At 52.3% G+C, this 15416-nt stretch overlaps 1 protein-coding gene across 1 annotated transcript in view; it reads right to left on the bottom strand.

Annotated features, from left to right (window-relative positions):
• The window catches only part of ARK2C (arkadia (RNF111) C-terminal like ring finger ubiquitin ligase 2C), a 106013-nt gene extending 93585 nt beyond the window's left edge, over positions 1-12428 (bottom strand). Inside the window, exon 1 of the mRNA XM_055416818.1 lies at positions 12368-12428. Coding sequence (XP_055272793.1) covers positions 12368-12428 — 61 coding nt within the window. The remainder of the gene's footprint in view (positions 1-12367) is intronic.
• Positions 12429-15416: the final 2988 nt, after the last annotated feature.

The raw sequence follows: 15416 nt of genomic DNA, 5'->3' as shown, positions 1-15416 counted from the left end.
GTGCTTGGGAGAACACCCGGCACAGAGCAAGCGCTACGTGAGCATTTGGTGATGCTCGTGTTATTGTTATTTTCCCCATATCTCCAGTGCCTGGCAGAGTGGCTGGTCTACCTCAGACACACATCTGTTAGATCAGCTTAACAAATCCATGATCAGATCTGAGCTTTGTTATAACCAGTTGCAAGGGTTACTAGAATTGTTCCCATTTTACAGATGAGAACACTGAGACTCAGGGAAGGTTGTTTTTTTTTGTTGCCCTACCCTTTGTTTCCTTTTCCAAATTCAAAGCGCCTCCTAGAAGCAGTCAGGGGATCCTGTACATGGCAACAACCTAGCAGGTAGCCATGTATAACAATAAGTATAGCCCCACGTTCTGTGCCAGGCGTCACGGTGGATGTATTCCATCCACCATCTCACCTGTCACTCAGCCTGGCAGGAAGAATGAGTACCCAGTTCTGCAGGGAGCAGAACCCCTGCTTGAGAGGGTTACCCACTTCAGAGAAGGTCACAAGCCCTCAGTTCCCCACAGGCAGCCTCCATCTCAGCGTGCCCCTCCCAGGAACGACACGTTGATCCGTGGGAGCACTCAGGCAGTCCGGCTGGGCAGAGGGGTGGGAGGGGACAGAGGATTACCGAGGAAATGGCTGGGGCTGGGGAATAGCAGGGAAGACAGGGGCCGGCATGGGTAGGATGACAATGAAATGAGAGGGCCCGATGCTCCAAAAAAAGAAAAATCAGGCAAGGTGACAGCCCCCGGACTCTGAACATTCACCTCTTGGATCAGCTCTGGGCCTCCATGGGAGGGGACATGGTGCAGGCTGCCCTGAGAGGTTCCCAGGCAGCAAGCTGCAGATCACACCCTGCTCCAGGAACCAGCTCCAGTTCCGCCTCCTCCAAGAGGCCCTCCTGACTTTGCCAGGCTCCCGTGACTTCCCATCCTAGGCACCAACACTGGCCAGCGGCCTCCACAGTTTCCGGCCAGCATGACCATCAGCCTGGCCCTCAGTGTAGCCTAATCTGTGCATTCTCCGCCCAACTCCAGGGGTCCTCAAGGGGTCTCCGCAGCCAGGCTGCACGCCAGATCCTATCTGTGCCTCAGTTGCCCACAGCCCAGCGTAGATTCTCAGTAACTGCTTATCCAAGAAAGCTGAGACATGCCCTTCCATGCCTGTTCCCCGTGCACTCCTTTTGGGCCCGAGACTGTTCCAGGCCCAAATAGTGATGTGTGAGGGAGGAACTGAGAATGAACATCTTCTTCTAAACGCTTCCCAGAGGTTTGCGTGTCTTGTTACTTTACACGCATCAAAACTTTCTTTCATCCTCACCTCCCCACGATGATGGTATTGATAACAATTATCTCCAGTTTTTTCTAAGGAGGAGACTGGGGCTCAGAGAAGTCCAAAGTCACCTGCAGTAGGTGCCAGGATGGACTTAGCGGGTATCCGAGAGATGGGTGCTTCCTGCTGAGACGTGGGGAATGGGGAGAGAGGCAGGTCTCTGACCTCACCCACGCCCACCCTCTGGCGCTTCTGGCTCCTCTTTCCTCCACCCCTCTCCTGGGGGTGGCCTGGGCTGGTGAGGGCCCTTGAGGGAGGGATGGGGATTGGCTGGGGAAAAGCCATCCCAGGTTCCTCTCTGGGCTCCTCCCAGCTCACCTGCTCTGAGGGCTGATGGCTGTAGCTCCCTTTACCCCCACCCCCTGCCCCTGTGACATCTCTTCCCCCCACCCCTCCCTCAGCCCCATCCCTCCTGGTGGGGAGAAGGTTGGATTCCTCAGGTTCCAGGGGGCCCAGGCTCCCTCTCGGGGGCCCCTTACTCCCTACCCTGCCCGCTCCCCAACTCCGCCTCTCACTCTGTGGCCGCGCTGCTTCCCGACAACCCTGCCTGGGAGCCTCCATTTCTTCCAGCCAGAAACAGGAAGATGAGAGCCGCCCGCCACCCCGATTGCCCAGGCCCAGCTTCCCTAGACCAGCTGACTGGGCCTCTCTTCATGCCCGACTCCCCTTGCGCTCCAAAGGATGTGAGTCCACCAAAGGTGAAATCAAGGCTGGGCCGACCCACCTGGTGTCCAGGAGGGGCTCTGGCCACCTTTGACTGCACTGGGGCCAAGGTTCTGTCCAGCTGCCTCTCTGGGGTCCCTCCCTGAGTACCAAGTTGGGTACTGGGCCAAGTTGTACCACAAGTACCAAGTTGGGTCCTGGTGCTGGGCCAGGGGTGACTGGTAGTTCAGGGGGCCTTGCAGGAGGGAACCACCCCACGGACCCGGGTCTTCCCATCCCTGCCTCATCTGCCCCAGAGTTGAACTTCTCCACGCAGCTCGGCAGGGCCAGGCTGGTGGAAGAAGAGGCCCGCCCAGGCCAGCTCCCACTCCAGAGAACAGCAAGGAGACGGAGGGCCCCACTGGAAGAGCCACCCTTTGGCTTAAGGAAGGCAGGTGTCAGGAGCCCTGGGCCAGGGGACACGTTCACCCCATCAGCACACAGAGTTTGGGAGCAGAACTAATTGTTCTAGGAGGGGGTGGTCTTGGGAACAGGCGCCACAGAGGGGCCCACGGGCTATGGGGAGGGGGTGCCCTGGAGGCACTGGCCGCTGGGGGAGGCGAGCTGCAGCCCAGCAAGCGGGCTGCGGGGGGAGGGGACAGGCGAAGCCCTGGGAGGGCCTCCGCCCCCTTGCCTCCCACTCAGCAGCCCCCAGAGAAACAGCAGCAGCTGTTCCAAAGCTTCCTCGCCCTTCCTCCAGACAGGTGTCGGCTGAATTCTCACTTCCTCCCGGCCTCAGAGAGCGCCTCCACCCAGCAGGCCGGTGCTGAGTCAGCAGTGCCTCTTCCTCTCCTCCGCTCGGGAGGCCAGCCCCTACCTCCGGGGTGGCTGACCCCTGCTCCCCTGCAGTGGCACGCCTCAGGAAAGGAGGCCCCAGGGAAGCTCTGGCTGAGTTGCCAAACGGGAGCGGCGGCAGCCCCAGGAGGCAGGAGGGACTCGAGGCTCCGGACCCCCAGCGGGGCCTGTGCTCACTGCCTGCGGAGTCACTGCTGCGGCCAGGGAAGGGCGGAGCCCCGAGGCATGGCTGCTGCCCAGCAAATGGGTCAAAAGACAATGGTGAAGTGTAAGTGACTCTCATCCAGAGGAAATCACCAGTTTTTTACAGCAGGAAGGGGCAATTAGGCCAATTATCTCCTCGGGCAAGTTAGAAGTGCAGACCCAGAGCAGTCAGGCTCGCCAGCCATGTCACACCGTGGTTACGGGCAGAGCAGCCTTGAAGCAGGGCTGCGCCCACCAGCCTGAATAATGGGCCATCACTGTTAACTGTTGCCTCTGGCTGGCTTCTCAAACTTCACTTCGGTAAGTCACACTTCCTGTGACAGGTCCTGTAAGGTAGACCCATCGGCCCCATTTGACAGATGGGTAAATTGAGACCCACTGGAGGAAGCTGACTGGCTCAAGATCACAGTGGACTTTGGTGGCAGAACAGAGACCAGAAGCCAGATCTCAGAGGAATTTATCCGAAGCTCCCTTCCCCATGCCCCCTTTCCTGCCCTCCCTTCCTGCCCCTTTGGGCCCGGACTGATGGTGAGCAGAGAGTCCTGGGAGCTGTCAGTCCACCATCCCCCACCCTCCTCGTGGCCAAACAACAGCCTAAGGGAGGCCACAGACCACACCAGCAGGAGTGGCCTGCGACCCAGAGCCGTTGGGTGCTTCACAAACCACGAGTCTGAACACAGAGCCACCATTCGAGTGGAATTTGGTGAAGCCAGTCAAAGTGATGCTTGTGAAAACAGCAAGACATGAAAAGGCTTTCAATAGGTTAAATCTGAAAAATTGGAGAATGCTAAAGTGTATATTACTGTGTTTACAGCTCTACAAAAAATATGCATATGAGTATGAACAAACTGGTGGAAGGCCTTTCACTAAAGTGATCACAGACAGGTGGACTCCTAAGAGATTTTTCACCTTTGGTCTATTTTCTAAACTTTGCAAAATGTGAATGTGTTAAAATGTGAGTGTATTACTTGACGATATAACATAGATCGCAGGCATCATGATGACCTAAGAAAGCCTAGGAGAGGTGCTCATGACTTGGGAGCCAGAGTCCTCGAAGGGGGACAGCTCGTTATCTTGGTGGCAACCTGAGCACAGGGGTCCCCCGGTTAAGCTGGTGAGGGCTCCTCCGAGCTTGAGTCTGCAGGCTAACGGACTCACCACCCAGTTCCAACCCCTGCTCGTCCCCTACCCTGGGGTCTTTCTGGTCCACCATGCGCCCTCCCTGTCTCTCAGACTCCCCTTCCAGAAGGTGGAGGCTCGAGGTTGGGGGCTTGACCTGCCTCACAGCTTGGCTGGCCACGAGCTAGACTGAGGCCTCTCCCAACTCGGACAAACTGATGTCCCCAGACGTGGAGGAAAATTAGGGATTCCTTTCCAGTATTTTCTTGGTTTCAAGAGGGTTCCTAATAGTGTGCAGGTCCTGGGAAGCTCTGCAGGGAGCCGCAGCCGGCTGGCCAGTCACACCACATCCACTTCCGGCTCAGCCATTCCCTAACCCAAGGCTAGCAGGGGGCAACCTTCCCCACCCTTGGTCTCAGTTATCTTCTCTGGTCCCCAGTTACCTCCTCCCAGACTGTGTTGAGGAGGAAATGAGCTGACAGAAGAGAAGAGCTTTGAATCAGGGAAAACCCACTCTCTGCAGACAGAGCCAAGCCCGAGGCTGGAGCCCACGCCGCGCCTCTCATGCCCCGTTCTTGTCCCCAGCTGCCCCCCACACCCTCCTTGTCGGTGACTCTGCCCTCCTCCTCACATGGGTAGGCCCCACCTTTTTGCAAACCCGTGGAGGCAATAATCTCGCCACCTGATGGCCTTGGGCCCCTCTTCTCAAGAAAGGTGAAGTTTGAGAGAAGTTGTTCCCACTGAGATACCGGAGCACAGCTCCCTGAGGGAGTGAATGTTGGTGGAGAGGCTGCTGAGAGTGTGACCTGCATGACTAAAGACGCGGGCGCCTGGCCGGATAAGGCAGGGAGGGAGAGTTCTTTGAGGGTGTGTCCCATAATGTCCCATACATTTATCACCTAGGACTCCATCCAGGACTAGAGGTCTCAAATCCCAGGACATGGCCACGGTGCCCTCCCTTCTGCCCCCTTCAGCATCTCAAATTCTATTTATCTACATGCTGAACTAACTCTCCCCAAACTGACTGCTCCGCCCATCATCCCTGCTTGCCTTCATGGTCTCACATTCTCCCAGGCACCTCCAGACCTCCCCACCCCTCCGCCCCTCCGCATCAACTCAGCTCTGCTCATTTCCTCTTGTGGGAAACCCCTCCCCCGCCCCCCATAAGCCCTTCTCCCCATCCTCCAAAGCACTGGTGTGGGCTTCCAACACCCCTGTATGCCCACCGTGGACTGCTCCCCAGCTAAGCCCTCTGGGCTCATCCCTCTACTGGAGCTTCCAAAGGCCTAAGAAACGGATTTCTTCCAGCCTTTTCTCCCATTTTCTCCCAAACTTATGCTGCTTAACCCCGGGAATAATGCTCTCCCCGAGAACCATTCAAAGACAGGACAATGGTCCCAGTGCCTCCAGTAGCCATGCAAGGCGACAGGCCCGCACCCACACCCCGACACACACACAACCCCTCCTCGGAAGCGCTTTCTGTTCTTGCCCAGTCAGCAGAGCCACCTGGCCTTGACTGAAGTCTCCCTCCATTCCTGTCCCTGCCTGGAGTCTTTCTCCTCTCCCTCCGGTATAGACATCAACCCTTGAGGCACAACTCAACCCCATTTCCTCAGCACATCTTCCCTGATTTATCTGATCCCTTGGCCAGTATATTCCAACAGCTGTGCAGGATGGAGGCGGCCACCTAGCATGCCTAGGGACCTGCTCTGTGCCAGGTGTCTTTGAAAAGTCTCCACACACTCTATCAGGTAGATATAATGATGGTCATTGTTTAGAGGACACTCAGAGCAGTGGCCTAAGTTCACCCTTCCTGGTCAAGACTGGGATAGGACTCAACTCCTGGACTGCTCCAAGCTCTTCCCATCGCACCAATCAGGGACATTCTGCCATCCGTTTGGGTGCCGAGGCACTGAATACTTTAGACAGTGTCTAATTTCGTAAGCATCCATCTCCCAGCCTCAGCATAAGCTTCAGGAGGGCAGGTATCCAGGTCCTACATGGCTTTCATATCCCCCTTCACTTGGCCCCAAGTAGAAATTCAATGAACACTCATTAACTAAACGAACAAACAAGTGAGCCAGTGAATGAATGACTTAATGAACGGATACATGAAAATACAGGCATTGCAAGTGGTTCAGCTGTGGGGTTATCGATGTTCGCTCTTAGTTCTTAAATCAGCCAGAAAATCTGAGCCTAAGGTAAGCCTTTCCCTCCAGTTCTCTTAGAAACATATTGGCTCATCTGTGGCCAAACCATACCATCCCAATAAAAGCAAATTCAGATTCATATTATATTAAGCCAGGACTTTTTAAAGAACTATTTAGATTCATAGAGGAACCAAGGCACAAGTGTACAAGTGTCTTATACATTTGAGCAACTGTGGTCAGGAAGGGCTGAGACACCTAAAGTTATGCCCTGAGCTGGAGTCAAGGGCCTGTGTCTCCTGGCCAGGAGTTTCCCACGGCACTTGGATCCAGCATGGAGCTGTTGCTTCCCTGGCTCAGAAGCATTAAGTTTTCCAATGGACACTGCAGGCTGTGTATTTAAAGGCGGGAAGGACATGGCTGGTAGGGCAGGAGGTAAGCAAGCAAAAGAGGTGAGAGGTGGCCCAGTGTCTGTTATCTGCAAACTGGGGCATGGAGACTCTTGGTCTTTTTCCCTAGCCTTGAGTGATTAATCGTATCTGCCGATTTATGAAAAACTATTATTTAAGTAATGGCAACCCACTCCAGTACTCTTGCCTAGAAAATTCCATGGATGGAAGGGCCTGGTGGACTAGAGTCCATGGGGTCGCAAAGGGTCGGACACGACTGAGCAACTTCACTCACTCAATTAGGTGGGCCTTATCCAATGCTGGTTTCAGGACAGAAGTTCTCTTATTCAAAAGGAAAAGTAAATAAGAACCATGTTCCATCTTATTACAAAGTCCAGCACAGGATCTACAGAGTAGATGGCTTTTCCAAAATCTTAAGAGTTAAAATTGATTAAAACAGGTATGTGTCTGTTGGCTGAGAGAGTAGATACAAAGTACAATGGCTTTGTAATGACTGGACTATCCAGTTAGAGAAAAAGGCTCCTTCAGATGAGTAAGTTTATTCTGACAGTCTAGACAAAAATATGGTATGCATTTGATAAATTGCTAAAACATGACTTCCCAGTAACCTCCTAACTTTCTATGTTATTACTAGGTTACTAAACCATTCTCAAGATCAGATAATTCCAATATAATACATAATATTCATTTAAAGAAATCAAATCTGAGAGTTGGTTAATAGCCACTGCTCTCTAGGGTGATCACCTGAGTTGGAATCGTTTTCCTTCTTGTTGAGGTTGGTTGGAGGATGGTTTATTTTGCTTTCTCAAACTGGGAACAAAATTGAGTTTCATGAAAACCAAAATAAAAGGAGGAGGTGGAGGAGAGGGAGAAGGAGGGAGAGAAACAAAATCCCCAAGACCTGCCTGTCTCGTCTCACACAAACTGCAGCACGAGCCTCTGCTGGGAACTTGCATGTGTGTCCGTGTGTCACAGTAAATCAGCTCAGCTTTCCCACCCAGGCTGGGGAGAGCATGAGAACAAAGGGCCAGAGCAGAAAGGGCAGCCATGGGGGAGAGGAGAGCCGCATCAAGCCACAAAGGAGGCGAGGAAGCGCTGTGGTCAGGCAGGGGTGCGCCCGCCTGGGAGGGAAGGCTGGCAGGGGGCAGAGGCGAGCTAGGAGACAGCCCACAGAGGCGAGCAGGAGGCACCTTGGCCCAAGGAAAAGCAGCTTCAAAATGATGACCCTTTGAAGGAACCGTGAATTTCTTTAATCAACTAATTTCCTCAGTGACTAAAACGCCTCATTTAGCAAGGCTTATTCTGAGCTGAAATTGAATAGGTGTAATTGACAAATGTTTGAATTTGGGTTCCACTCTGGGGAAAAAAAAAAAAAAAACCTCTCCACTGGCTCCTCAAATATAACTATGGAACAAAGATATATTTTAAGGGCTCTTCTTCCAGTTCAGTTTGGGGGTATATTCGGACTTCCCTCCTGATCCCCGCCCCCCACAATTGGACAGTGACAGAGATCTGGCTTTCTTTCTCAAGAGAGGCACTTGGGCCAGCCACAGATGAGGCAGCTGTCAGGAAACTGGGCTGTAATCAGCATTCACTGGCTCACAGCCTGCAGAGGGCACAGACCCTCTTATTCCTGCAGTAACAGGTCAGGCTGCTGGCCCTGGGATGAATGTGGGAGTGGTCTGAGTTGGTTTCTGTTTCAAACATCTTCCTTATGCAGGATCTTCAGGCAAAACTTACATGGCAGGTCCCAACAATTTAAATATGCACCTGGGAGAGGATACTTTCAAATTCCAGATCAAGACTTCAATTGCATGTAACATGTCACCCCCAGCATGACTTAGAAGGACAGTAAATCAATGAAACAGTAAAAAGAAAAAAAAGACAACTGAAAATGGGTTTTTCAGGCGAGTCTGAAATGCTACAAGATTGCTAGTTAAGAACAGTATCCCTTTTCTCAACCTAAGGGTTATAGCCCATCTCTTCATCAACATCATAAACCCGGTGCCCATGAAACTTGGAAACTGAGATGAAAAGTGGAGGCTATCGGGTGGGTACATAGGTGGCCAATGATAGGAGTTCTTTCTATGTAATAGAGCTATTTTGGTATGTCAGGACAACTGACCCATCCCCCACCACATTACCCAGACATCTACTGTAGAAAGATATGGACTAGATGAAATTAAAGTCACCATATCTGTATCACAAAAAAAAAGGAAAGAAAAAAAAAAAAAACCAGAAGGCATTCACTCAAATCTTACAATGGGAGGTGGGAGTGGTGGGTGGGTGGGTGAGGGTGGGGATAGAAAAGCAAGGGGGAAAATCTAAACAGCAGGATACGACAATAAATGGGAAAACAGCAAGAGAAAAAGCACACTAGGTTAATATAGGAAACTAGTTCTTTATTGAGAGATTGTATATTAGTATTAGTGGATTCTGTGTGTAACAATGTCGTCATGCACACGATACAAAAAAAAAGAAAAAAAAAAAAGGCTGGGCCCACCATGCTTCGGAAGGGCAACAGAACAAAAGCAGCGTACAATGAGCAGATGGCCCGGGCTACACGAGCACAGTACGTTTCAGCAGGGTAACATCTCTAACCGAGCGCTGTACATTGTCAACTGGGGGATGTAAAAAAATACAGATCATGCTTTAGTTTTAGTACAAGAAAAGGTGAAAAAGATACACAACCAAAAGGATATTTGATACAGAAAAAATTACCCACAAAATAAGAACAGGAAGTAATTCAGCACAGCAGAACACGCGATCCCTGTTTAATGGAAAACCATTTTGCTGGGGATTCTTTTTCTTTTCATTTTTTCCTCTTCTCTTTCTTTTCAGATTGCCAAATGGCAATCCAGGGAGGCCCCTTGGGACTTTACTTTGGAAGGGCCCTCAAAGTAGGGGCCTTATTCTTTCTTTATTGCTGCTGTTTTGTTTCAGTTTTCAAGCAGGTCTGGCCAGCGAGGCAGCAGAAGGGAGCCGGCTGTTAAAGGGGCAGCTCTGAGGGCCAGGGCGGATGTCCAAAGATGCTCTTGACATTGTACAATTAAACAATTAAGACACCGTGGCCAGGGCTCCCCCTTAAGCCAAAGACCTTGCTGTACCAAATTTTCAGAGTAGCAGCAACTATCATTTTATCAAAATTGTTCATATATATATATATATATTTATTATTTTTTGCCTCTGACTAGATGTAATCTTGTCACTTACGCCAGGGTGCTATCAGGGAGCTAGCTGAAGCCACCCAGATAAGTGGCAAATAGGGTGCTACAGCCTCCAAGCCAAGGCAAAAGGAATCCACTTAACAGGGATTTACAGTGCAATGTACTCGGCTAAACAAGATGAGATACAAAAATGGTTATTTCTCTACATCTATTCTGAAATGGCCTACATCCTATACTACTACAATGGAAACTAAAAAGAACAGATTTAAGTTGGCAAGCTATCTAATAGTTTTACAAGAAGATTGTGGTTTAGGACGTTGTTGGGTTAAGCATTAGTATCCTCTATCGGAAGGTCATGAATTCTTATCACATTGTGCTAAATTTTACTCACAGCCCGACTAACCCTCAGCCCTTGAATTTCCTATGGGCGTGTTTGCCATGAAAGTAAACTTTGACTGACTGGCAGAATTTGTTTTCTTAGGTGTTTTTTGTTTTTTGAGGGGGGGTGTATTAAAAATAAAATTTAAAGGCAGCTGAGCAATTTGAATTTCAAAACATGGAATCAGCATCCTGCAATGGTATTTAGAGATCGGTGGTATTAATGAGGATGATAATGATTTAATCAGGATAATTATACTTTCAGGCTCAACATCCATCTTAATCATTTTTGAATTTCTGCCTAGTGTAATGTTCCACACCCGTTTTAAACGGAAATGCCAAGTAATGAGATATAATTGTGTATTGGGGGAGGGGTTGGCATTTCAAGGGAGATCTCACCCAGCCCCCCCATTCCTATTCTTCACACATCCCCTCCACCCCTGCCCCCCACTGCTCCGCTGGCCTGAGACAGGGGATACTGCCGCTTAAATAGCAATGCCTTCCTCAGATGGAGACAGGAGATGGTTAAGAGGGGTGTCACAATACAGCTAAATGCAGAGGCAGAAGGGTCACAGCGCACACAGCAGCGAGTTGACCATTCACTGAGCTACACAATGAAGAAAAAAAAAAGATTTGATAAATGCAGAATGTCATCGTTCTATCATCACACAAAAAACTGCGGTTCAAACAGGCCTAAGGGGGTCAACCTCGCCTTTTCGGTTCTGGGGAGAGGCTGGGGCTGGGGACAGCTGGGCTGGAAGAAAGAGGGCTGGGCTTTCATTCTCTGGCCCAATCGGGCCCCTGGGGCGCACGAAAGCGCTGGCCCGCGACCCCACCCCCCTCCACTCTGACTTGGGGGAGCAGCCCTGGTCGCAAAGGGAAGACATCATTCCGTGCGTGAGGGAGGGGGGGTCGGGGGAGGGCTTCAGCCAGGAGGGATTGAAGCAGACGTGGAGTGGGAGAGGACAGCAGAAACATTTCCAAGAAGAGCAATGTGAGTCCAGAGGCAGAATGCAAAAAGAAAAAAAAAAAGAATCTAAATGCATGTCGGGTTTGCTTTGGGAGGTAGGAGTTTTTTATTAAAAGAAAATGGAATAAATGTGAAGCAGGGAGAAAAGGGGGAAAATCAAGCTATTGTTGTTAGCAGAATGTAAGGGAAAGGGGATGTGGGGAAGGGGACCGTGCAAACACACCCCATATATCACAGTTAAAAACAAAGCCGGCGCCGGCCTGCTGCTTTGTCAACGCCTGCCGGGGGCAAAGGCCTGGCCTGGGGGCAGCGTCCCACCGCATCCGCGCACACACAGCGCAACAACCAAGGGCCGGCACCCCTCTCCGGCCGGCCGGGTCCAGGGGTGCACATTAGTGCACGCCTGACTCTCCGAGGCGCGCACACACTTGCACACAGTCACATACACGCGCGCACGCACACACACACACAAGCATCTTGAACCCATAAATACAACTGTCATACAAAGACCATGGGGTGGGGGGTGGAGAGCAGAAGGGCGATACACAAAAAAGGGTTAAAGGGGAGGAAAAGATGGGACGGGAAATCGTGCAAGTGCCCACGAGAAGGTGGGGGCTGGGGCATGGGACAGGGCAGATGCCAGATGCCAGCTAGGCAGCCATCGGTATCAGTGACTAAATAATGGAGAAACACGAACACAAATGACATGAAACACACATACATCTCAAAAAAAAAAAATCACAGAAAGCCAAGTAGGCTAACACACACAAACACAGGCGCGCGCGCACACACTCAGGCATCTCTCTCCGTCCTTCGATCACACAGGGCTAGGTATTGGGGGAAGGGGCTATGACTGGGGGAACCGCGTCCGCCGCAAAGAATAAAAAAATGGGGCCGGGGAGGGAGTGGACTCGAATTCGCCAAACCCTAACTTCACTGCAAAAGCTCCCACGAGGGCGGCCACCTCCACACTCGGGGTCGCCCCAGAAGGGAGAGGGGAGAAGCCACCGCTCGCCCCGCGTCCTCCCGGGTGTGCCCTGAACGCCTCCCCCGCCCCGCCGCCCTCGGCGCCAGCCCCCGCCCGGTTCCCGCGGCGATCCACGCTCGGAAGAGGACCCCCGAAAGCAAAAAGCGATACCTCTGTTTCGCACAGAGCCAAACACTGGAAGCACGAGATAGCCGACGTGGACCAGGACCATCCTGGCTCCTCGCGCGGCGGCGGCGGCGGCTGCGCGCGGGCCCTTTGTGGCGCGGCTCCGGGGCGCGGGCGCGGGCGGCGGCGGGGCTGCGGGAGCCGCCGGGGCGGGAGGCGGGGCGCGGGGCGCGGGCGGCGGCGGGGCGGCGGCTGGCGGAGAGACAGATGGCCCATGGAAAGGCTCCCTTCCCGGCCCCTCTCGACATTCAAAGGCGCTGGGGCCGCAGCTGCCGCCACACAAAGGCGCGCCCAGCCAATGGGAACGGAGCGCAGCGCGGCGCGGCCTCGCCGAAACCGCGGGGGACAGCGGGGACCGCGGGCGCGCGGGGGGCGGGGGCGCAGGGAGGGAGGGGTGACGGCGGAGAAGCAGCGGGCGGCCAATCGCCGCAGCCGGCGGCCGGGCGCGGGAAGGGGGTCAGCCCCGCGGGGCTCCTGCAGCCTCGCGTGGGTCCCTGGTCGCCCACGGGCCGGAACGCGCGCGCGTGGAGCGCCCTGCACCCAGACACGCGCGGCGTGCACACGGAACGTGCACACACCGAGAGCGACGTGCACCCAGACATGTGAAGGTGCCTTCGTGCGTGCGGAGAGACAGGCTCGAGCGTTTCCAGGGCACATGACCCAGAGGTCTTTGCACAACGTGCCCGGGTCACTCGGGGACGTGTGCATGGAGGCAGGCGCACGTGCAGAGCCCGACTGCGGGCACAAGTGGAGCTGGAAAACGAGCAAGTGCCGCACACGGGACCCAGGCACTGTCACACGGGCAGGCACACACCGAAAGCCTTGTTAACCGAACACGTGCCAAGAACGCATTCCCAAAGACACACAGAGAGGACACACAATGCAGATATGCACACTTCCAGGCTCTCTGCCTGTCGCGCCGCTTTGTTGCTTCTGCAGAGCACAAAGCTTACAATATGTATTTGCAGAATAGAAAACCCTGTTCCTAGACTGAGGAGTGTGCACACGTTCCACACCGAGACATGCTCACCCCAGAAAACCATTCGCCCACCATTCTCTGCACTCTGACAGAGGTGCAACCAGCCTTGTGCACAGACACGCCCACTTCCACTGCTGACAGGCATGGACGCGATATCAGGGTTAGGAGGCTCCTTAGAGTCATCCTGTGCTTGCTCAGGTACAAGCAAGACAGAAGCACAGAGCCTTCACCCAGCAGCCCAGTTGTCAGGTGGACTGCTAAGACCCGGTTCCTACACTCAGCCCACCCGCTATGGCAACTCCCAGCAGGGCCCTCAGACCAGGTTCACAGTCCAAAGTCCAAGTCAAGACCAGAGTCAGCTTGGCATCCACAAGGCAGAGGACATTTCCTCCATCTCAACTTGTCTTCAGTGGCTCCTTTATTTCATGTCTGGGAAAATTAGATGGGAAAATTGCAGTAGGTGGAACAGGGAGAAAAAAAATCTACTCAACCAAACCTGCTTTCATTTTTGAGATAAGGAAAAGGAAGCCTATTTACTGAATACACTTTGTGTTGTGTCAGGGCCTAAGGAGGTGATCCAAATCCTATGGAGGCCCCAACCCTTGCTGCCGAGAGGGGCTTCAGAAATGGAAGAGATGGGGGTCAGCACAGGGTGCTGGGGAAGGGGACACCTAAGAGGACCGCCTAGCAGAGTGGGTGGGGAGGTGGGGAGAGCAGACGGGGTTGACTCCAGAAAAGTGACTTCTCAGTGTGACTTGAAGAAAGAATGGGAGAAGTGAGGTCAGGCGAAGAACACAGCGAAGGGAACACCGCAGGCGGGCTCTGCCAAGACACCCACCGTATTCCCGGCGGCCACAGCTGGGCATGATCCCAGCGCACGCATATTCCCCAGACCTCTTCCCACCCTGAACACCTCCACTGCCCTCAGAGAACTCGGGGGTGAAGGCGGGCAGAAGAGCCCCACTCTTGACAATCATTTCAACCCACCCCTGCCCCCAGCTCTTCGCTTTGTTCATTACCGATCGAATAAACATAATGCCACCACTAATAAAATTTTAAATGAAAAGAACCTAAGAACACCTAACTACTAAAATTTTTTCCTTTTCTGTTTCAGGGTTTGCCAGTATAATTATGTAAGTTTTGTTATCAGAATCTACATATTTTTACCTTGCTTTTTAAACTCAACATTTTAGAGACTTCCCTGGTGGTTCAGAGGTTAAGAATCAGCCTTCCGATGCAGGGGATGTGGGTTCAGTCCCTGGTCAGGGAACTAAAGTCCCACATGCTTGGGGGCAGGTAAGCCCACACGCCAAAACTTTTTAAGCTTCTGTGCTGCAGAGAAGTCTGCCCACTGCAACGAAGAGCCAGAGCACCTCAATGAAGACCCAGGACAGCCAAGTATTTAAGGAAATAAATAAATAAGAAAAATAGTAATAGGGACTTCAGTGGTGGTCCAGTGGTTAAAAATCTACTCAGTGCAGGAGACACGGGTTCAATCCCTGATCTGGGAACTAAGACCCCACATTCCAAGGGGCAATTAAGCCCATGCGCCCTAACTACTGAAGCCCGAGTGCCCTAGAGCTTGTGCTCTGCAACAACAGAAGCCACCGCCAGGAGAAGCGTTGGCAATGCAATGAGAGTAGCCCCAATCTACAGCCATACCACCCTGAACACGCCTGATTGCATCTGATCTTGGAAGCTAAGCAGGGTCAGGCCTGGTTAGAACTTGGATGTGAGGGTAGCCTCCACTCATCATAACTAGAGTAAGCCTGTACACAGCAGCAAACACCCAGCAGAGCAATAAAGAAGTAGATAAATAAATGTTTAAAATAATAATAATAAACTTAAAGTTTTATCAGAAACATTTTCCCATAATTATCTTTCTAATTTTCATTTTAGATGTTTTCATTGTATTCCAACAAGTGAATGCACTGTGAAATTACTTAATCATCCTCTATTCTTGGGCACTTAATTTGCTCTCAGTTTTTCATTACTGCAAATCATACAAGGAACTTTTACATTCCTGTAGCTGGTAGCTTTTGTTGAGCTGTAACT

This window comes from Moschus berezovskii, chromosome 28 (assembly GCF_049115385.1).
Source record: "Moschus berezovskii isolate FMDL1 chromosome 28, NW_MosBer_1.0, whole genome shotgun sequence".
In the NCBI taxonomy this organism is placed as follows: Eukaryota; Metazoa; Chordata; class Mammalia; order Artiodactyla; family Moschidae; genus Moschus; species Moschus berezovskii.
The sequence above is the reverse complement of the archived record's forward strand: the minus strand, read 5'-3'. Positions and strand labels throughout refer to the sequence as shown.